General features: G+C 39.3%; 2 protein-coding genes across 3 annotated transcripts in view; both read left to right on the top strand.

Moving 5' to 3' along the window:
• Positions 1-1,257, top strand: part of akt2l (v-akt murine thymoma viral oncogene homolog 2, like) — a 17,308-nt gene extending 16,051 nt beyond the window's left edge. Inside the window, exon 14 of one of the 2 annotated variants that reach the window (XM_052116880.1) lies at positions 211-1,257. In XM_052116880.1, the coding sequence (XP_051972840.1) occupies positions 211-290 (80 nt within the window). In that variant the 3' untranslated portion in view covers positions 291-1,257. The remainder of the gene's footprint in view (positions 1-210) is intronic. The other variant, XM_052116879.1, reaches the window with a different exon arrangement.
• Positions 1,258-2,084: 827 nt separating this feature from the next.
• LOC127636424 (NHL repeat-containing protein 3-like) lies at positions 2,085-6,792 on the top strand. Its single transcript, XM_052116895.1, has 7 exons — positions 2,085-2,227; positions 2,504-2,659; positions 2,746-2,896; positions 3,011-3,211; positions 3,285-3,376; positions 4,832-4,944; positions 5,021-6,792. Exons 1-7 carry the CDS (start codon positions 2,090-2,092, stop codon positions 5,253-5,255), a joined length of 1,086 nt encoding a protein of 361 aa, XP_051972855.1. The 5' UTR covers positions 2,085-2,089; the 3' UTR covers positions 5,256-6,792.
• The last annotated feature ends 604 nt before the right edge of the window (positions 6,793-7,396 follow it).

The raw sequence follows: 7,396 nt of genomic DNA, 5'->3' as shown, positions 1-7,396 counted from the left end.
ATGAGCGCATATTAATGAGAGAGAACTCGAAGGGCTTCATTTAAAGAGACATTAGTCAGTGACAAGTGGATTACGTGGATCTCGTCTTTGGACACACTTTAGGGAAGACTGATCATTATATGTAGTCATGAACCCAGAACATTCCTTTTGTTTCTGAAACTGCGCAGCTTGTATGATTGTGTCTCATTGATCTGTGTGTATTCTTTTCAGTGCACAGTCAGGACGTGGACGACCCTGCGCAGTGTGCACACTTCCCCCAGTTCTCTTATTCTGCCAGTATTCGAGAGTGACGCCACGTTTAATCCGGTTTCACTCTCGCTGCACATTCGCACTGAGAGAACATCCGCTCTGAACATGGAATACAGCCCATTATCCTCATTGTCACCATGGAAACCAGCACCTTTGATCGCAGCAGCGTCAGGCACATGTACGGCATATCTTTATTGCACTCGGAGTGAAACACGTATGAATCTGGTGTGCTGGAGGCGTCCAGAGGTCACAACACTCATGCACACCAGCGTTATTGAATGTATCGATCGATTAAAGCCTTATCTGTTAATAATGCCTCATATCAGACGCATTGGAGAATGTAAAGCCTCACGAGGCCACACAATCACTTACTGTATCCAGTGTAATTATGGTCATAATCATGTTGTATTGAATGGCATACATCTGGATTGTTTGTTTCGATGTTGAACTGCACATGATTGAAGGCATATTCATAAGCACGACAACAGCTACACAAAACAACACTATGTTTCATGACTAGAGCTGCAACATTTACAAACATTAAAGTCTTTCAGCTGAACGTCAGTTCTAAAGGGACTTTGATCATTGAAAAATCACCTGATGTGAGTCAGTCACTCTACCCAGAAAACCTGACAACTGTTTATGTAACATCTGATTCAGTTCTGTACAGTCCCACAATCCTTCACTGTGGTGTAATGGTCACATGACATCATCATTATAATTTAGGTTTCAATGAAATGTAACTACATAAAGGAACTGGGATGTCCTGGTGAAGGAGGTCAAATCAAACCACCATGGTCATAATCAGAGCAATAATCAGATTTATTATCGGTAACAGCCACATGCTAATTAGCCATTTTCACTTTGTGTGTCAAATATTTAGACATTGAAATTACAATTTCTCACAAATTCGAGTATTTTATATTATTATCCTCTACAAACATTTTAAAGATTTTCAAAATGTATAACAGTAAAAAAATACAAATAAATAAATGTTTCTTCCTTGCAACGTATATATGATCATAAATAGGTATGAACAAATACATACATGTTGACTATATTGTGTAGCGAATATTATCTTTCAAGGGATTTTTATGTCCTGTAAAGCTGCTGTAGAATAAGTATAACTGCAAAAAAACGCTATATTAATATATAAAAATAAAACATTCTCTAATATGTATTTAATATTCTGATTTTGGGTAGAAAACAAACTACTTTTTTAAAGATATTTTATAGAAAAATAATAAAAAAAATAATTAAATCTAATTATTCAATTTCAGAAATAACAACTACTAATATTAATAATTCCTTGGCATTAAATGGTCTGAAAACCCCCTGCCATCATTTAATACATACTCTCTTCAGTAACCTTAAATTACGGTTCTAATAATAACGGTTACTTTTTATGAGCAACAATACAAATTAAAAAAACGTACATTTTTTATTTTCATTTTTTTTATATTAGTTTTATTTTTGGGTGTATCAAAAAAAACATTACATTTTTATTTTAGACCGTTTAAACAAAAATGTATATAATAGCACACGCATAGCATTGTAGCGGAGTCAGAAAAATCAGTTAAAGGGGATTTGTGAACATATCATCATTGTACTTTACAAACTCTTTATTATTTAACAGCCTTAAAGATTTAAAATAATTTTCCAATTCTACAATAACAATCCAGAAAGTTGTGGTTAAGTGTGCACAATTTTAGCTAACAAAATGAAAACGCTAACCATAACATAATTTACATGGTGACGTCAACCTTCTGTGTCTTTAATGCCCGAGTGACGTCACAGTCCAGCTGTCAGTGCGAGCCAATCCGCGTCGAGGAGTCGTCACATGACGCAAACAGGAAGCGCAGTCTGGATTCATCGATTATTGATCTCGATGAGAAGACGAAATTACTGCTGTTTCATCGCTGTTACCATGGCAATAATCGTCTTTATCGTGTTCTTGTTGGGAATCATCAGCTCGCACGTGAGTTCAGATGGAATGCAGATATAATAACTGTGTAGTGTGTATGCGATATTACCTTCAGAGGTGATCTAATGTATCATATGCCATGGTGGTCTTAAACATAAACACAATGTTATAGTTATAGTGTCAATGTTATTACTATGATAGTTTGGGGAGTAATTTACAGATATTAGTTTCTGATCTAGTAAAACAAGGTCTGAGTTTAGTCACGTGCTGCTGGTCAAATTGCTTTTCTCTTGTTTGTTTGTTTGTTTGTTTGTTTGTTTGTTTGTACAGACGAGTGTGGCATCCAGATCTAAAAGTGACTTTAAGGTTTCGGGGAAGGTGCTGTATAAACTGGACATCTCGTGGCCCAAAAACCCCGAGCATTTCACCGGTCAGGTGTTTGGAGTGGCTGTCAATCATCTCGCTGGTTTAGTGTATGTGGCACAGGTGAGCCAATCAGACAGTCTGCTCTGGGTCACATGATCATGCAGTGTTTACTTACTGATATTCATGTGTATGTTTGCTCCATGTAGAGAGGTGATAATGTTCCTAAAGTGTTAGTGTTCAGTACTGATGGAGAGTTCCTGCAAGCGTGGAATACCAGCACACTGGAGATGCCTCATGGGATTTTCCTGGCCAACCCTTCATCCGACCCCTCAGTGTGGATCACAGACGTCGGGGATGGTTGGTTTGTCAGGAGCTTTTGTCAATGCCACTGAAAAAGTTCATACTGGATCCTGAATAATAATTGACCGAAAAGACTGTGTGAGTAAATCCGTTCTGTGTTTGTGTGTTCAGGTCCGTACGGGCACACTATAAAGCAGTATTCCCCATCGGGAAAGCTGCTGCAGGTTTTAGGATCTCCAGGGAAAGCGGGATCATCGCTCAGTCCACTTCAGTTCGACCAGCCAGCGGAAATATTCATCCACACCTCTGGAGAAATCTATATAGTGGACGGAGACGGCGGCTTGAACAACCGCCTCATTAAACTGTCTAAAGGTGTGGCTCTGATGTCATGCGTCACGTGTTCACCGCCGCTGTGCATTGATTGATTACTTCACGTGTGTTTCAGATCTGCAGGTGTTGTGGATGCACGGAGAGAAAGGACAGGGACTCGCTCAGTTCTACATCCCTCACAGTGTGGCCGTCGACAACTACCAGAGAGTAACTCAATTTAATTGAGCTTTTATTAGTCAATTTGAAAAACTTTGGCTGATTTATCGGTTATCTGCCTTTCCCATCAACGTAGTTCTCGGTATCTGCAAAATCCACTATTGGTCCTGTGTGTAATAATGATCTGCTTTTGACCTCGAAACGTAAAGCGCTTTGAGAACAACACTTGCGCACATTTAAGAAGCCGGTAATAATAATAAAGTTTACAAACAAAGTGAATCAATTACGTGTGCTGATCGGTTTTTGCTCAAGCCACTAAATAATATTAGATTATAAACATATATTGTACACACTAATACAACTAGGAAACACTAATTTAACTGAATCGAAATATGGTGATAAAAAGCAGCGATGTACTTAAATATTTAGTTTATAAGGAAGAGAGAGACGCTTTGGCTGCACGGGGCTCAAGTGAATCATTCATTTGCCTAAACTGTCCGAAAGAACCGACTCACTAAAATGAATCGGAATTCCTAACGCTGACTAAAAGGGAATCGTTTATTTTAACCTGTTCATTTACATGAATCGTTCAAAAGAACCGACTCACTAAATGAATCGGAATTCCTAATGCTGACTAAAAGGGAATCGTTTATTTTGATCTGCACATGAACCGTTCAAAAGAATCGACTCACTAAATGAATTGGAATTCCTAATGCTAACTAAAAGGGAATCATTTATTTTAACCGGTTCATTTACATGAATCGTTCAAAAGAACCGACTCACTAAATGAATCTGAATTCCTAATGCTGACTAAAAGGGAATCGTTTATTTTAACCTGTTCATTTACATGAATCGTTAGAACCGACTCACTAAATGAATCGGAATTCCTAATGCTGACTAAAAGGGAATCGTTTATTTTAACCGGTTCATTTACATGAATCGACTCACTAAATGAATCGGAATTCCTAATGCTGACTAAAAGGGAATCGTTTATTTTGATCTGCGCATGAACCGTTCAAAAGAATCGACTCACTAAATGAATTGGAATTCCTAATGCTAACTAAAAGGGAATCGTTTATTTTAACCGGTTCATTTACATGAATCGTTCAAAAGAACCGACTCACTAAATGAATCGGAATTCCTAATGCTAACTAAAAGGGAATCGTTTATTTTAACCGGTTCATTTACATGAATCGACTCACTAAATGAATCGGAATTCCTAATGCTAACTAAAAGGGAATCGTTTATTTTAACCGGTTCATTTACATGAATCGACTCACTAAATGAATCGGAATTCCTAATGCTGACTAAAAGGGAATCGTTTATTTTGATCTGCACATTATTTACTCTCATGTTTGTCTGTTTAATGTCCACATGAAATGCATTGACTGTTTCTTGTCTACAGGTTTTTGGTGTTATTGTGAGCATCAGTTCATGTTATTTTAAATGTGTTATTCCGGGGAATTTTTAGTTTGTGTTTGTAATCCCTTTGTTCCCTTTGTTCAGGTGTGGGTAGCAGACAGAGGGAATAAGCGCTTTCAGGTGTTTAATTCAGTGACCGGTGATTGGCTCGGATCCTGGGGAAGCTGTTTTAAAGAAGACGCTCCGTATTCTGTCAGGTATGATATCACCCAACGGTCTGAAGTCATTATGTAACATGCATATAAAGATGAATATTGTTTTATGACACTGTAGATTCACACCTGACCAGAAGTACATGGTGGTGGCGCAGTTAAACATCAATCAGGTCACACTGCTGGAGGCGCCACCTGTTGGCATCATCGGTCAGTGTCAGGTGATCAGCACCATGCAGCTGGCAGAAGACGTCAAACCTCACCTGGTGGATCTGGACCAGAGGAGCGGAGATCTGTATGTGGCTGAAATCGGTGCCGATCAGGCCCAGAGGTTTGTTCCTGTAACACGTGTTTAAAAATCACCGAGTCATTCAGAGAAGCACAGGAGGAAGAGATCAATAAACCTGAGATGTGACGGGATTGGCTGGAGAATAACCGTGTGCCACACTTACAGTCCAAACACTGATCTACAATCAGAGCTTAATTTGAAATCAGAAATGGGACGTTGATTTGAGATGCTTGATTCACTCTGCATATAAGAATCATTGTGTGTGTGTGTGTGTGTGTGTGTGTGTGTGTGTGTGTGTGTGTGTGTGTGTGTGTGTGTGTGTGTGTGTGTGAATGAAAGAGTGTGTGTGTGTGTGTGTGTGTGTGTGAATGAAAGAGTGTGTGTGTGTGTGTGTGTGTGTGTGTGTGTGTGTGTGTGTGTGTGTGTGTGTGTGAAAGAAAGAGTGTGTGTGTGTGTGAATGAAAAAGTGTGTGTGTGTGTGTGTGTGAAAGAAAGAGTGTGTGTGTGTGTGTGAATGAAAGAGTGTGTGTGTGTGTGTGTGTGTGTGTGTGTGTGTGTGTGTGTGTGAATGAAAGAGTGTGTGTGTGTGTGTGTGTGTGTGTGTGTGTGTGTGTGTGAATGAAAGAGTGTGTGTGTGTGTGTGAATGAAAGAGTGTGTGTGTGTGTGTGAATGAAAGAGTGTGTGTGTGTGTGTGTGTGTGTGTGAAAGAAAGAGTGTGTGTGTGTGTGAATGAAAAAGTGTGTGTGTGTGTGTGTGTGAAAGAAAGAGTGTGTGTGTGTGTGAATGAAAGAGTGTGTGTGTGTGTGTGAAAGAAAGAGTGTGTGTGTGTGTGTGTGTGTGTGAATGAAAGAGTGTGTGTGTGTGTGTGTGTGTGTGTGTGAATGAAAGAGTGTGTGTGTGAATGAAAGAGTGTGTGTGTGTGTGTGTGAATGAAAGAGTGTGTGTGTGTGTGTGTGTGTGTGTGTGTGTGAAAGAAAGAGTGTGTGTGTGTGTGTGTGTGTGAATGAAAGAGTGTGTGTGTGTGTGTGTGTGTGTGTGTGTGTGTGTGTGTTCTCTACATAGTTGATTTTATATTGTTTGTTTGAGCTGATGGTGATTGTAAACATGATGTTTGAATGAAACTGTGATTGTTTATTCAGTAGTTATTGTTGTTTATCCTGTTGTTGTGCAATGGTACATGTATTCAGACTTTGTTTATAAGTTCATAATCTTTATGAGGAATCTATATGATGAATTAAAATCTGTGTGTGTCTCGATGGCGTTTCTATTTCTACCCTGAAGATTCCCGTCTGTCCACTTGTGATGAATAGATATAAAGACATTATAACGACTGATGTTTCTTGTTTATCTTGTATGCATTGAGATGTTTACAGTGTTTGTTTGTGGTGTTGATCGATCAGCTGAATGATGCAGAACTGGTTTGATAATCAGTAAGATTATTGGCTTATTTGATTGTGTTTGACAGGTGAAATCGAGTCATATTATGGATGATATGTGAATATATATTCCATAAAGTCTCATTTGTGTTTATATTGCACTTTTGAATTGTAGCGGAGTAAAACCATCTAAATGTGTATTTAAATAAATATATTCCTTCCATTTATGGGGGTGTGTGTTTTATCATGTTGGGAAGTGCTTGCTTTTGCAAAACTTTACTGTTATTGTTATTAGTATTATTACGAGCATTTGACAGACGCTTTTATCAACTTACAGTTCTTTCAGACTATACAAATTATTATCAGCTTGTGTTCACTGGGATTCGAACCCTTGATCTTGTCGTTGCCAGCACCAAGCTCTATTAGTTGAGTTACAGCAACCACCTAACAACGCCTTAGCAATCACCCAGAACACCCTAGCAACCACATAGCAACATGCCTTATCTCTGCACCAGAACATCATATACTTGGGGCAGTTGGCCAAATTGGCCCGGTTGCTAGGGAGGGTAGAGTCACATGGGGTAACCAAATTGGCCTGGTTGCTAGGGAGGTTAGAGTCACATGGGGTAACCAAATTGGCCTGGTTGCTAGGGAGGGTAGAGTCACATGGGGTAACCAAATTGGGCCGGTTGCTAAGGAGGGTAGAGTCACATGGGGTAACCAAATTGGCACGGTTGCTAGGGAGGGTAGAGTCACATGGGGTAACCAAATTGGCACGGTTGCTAGGGAGGGTAGAGTCACATGGGGTAACCAAATTGGCCCGGTTGCTAG

Source organism: Xyrauchen texanus, chromosome 44 (assembly GCF_025860055.1).
Source record: "Xyrauchen texanus isolate HMW12.3.18 chromosome 44, RBS_HiC_50CHRs, whole genome shotgun sequence".
NCBI lineage: Eukaryota > Metazoa > Chordata > Actinopteri > Cypriniformes > Catostomidae > Xyrauchen > Xyrauchen texanus.
The sequence above is the reverse complement of the archived record's forward strand: the minus strand, read 5'-3'. Positions and strand labels throughout refer to the sequence as shown.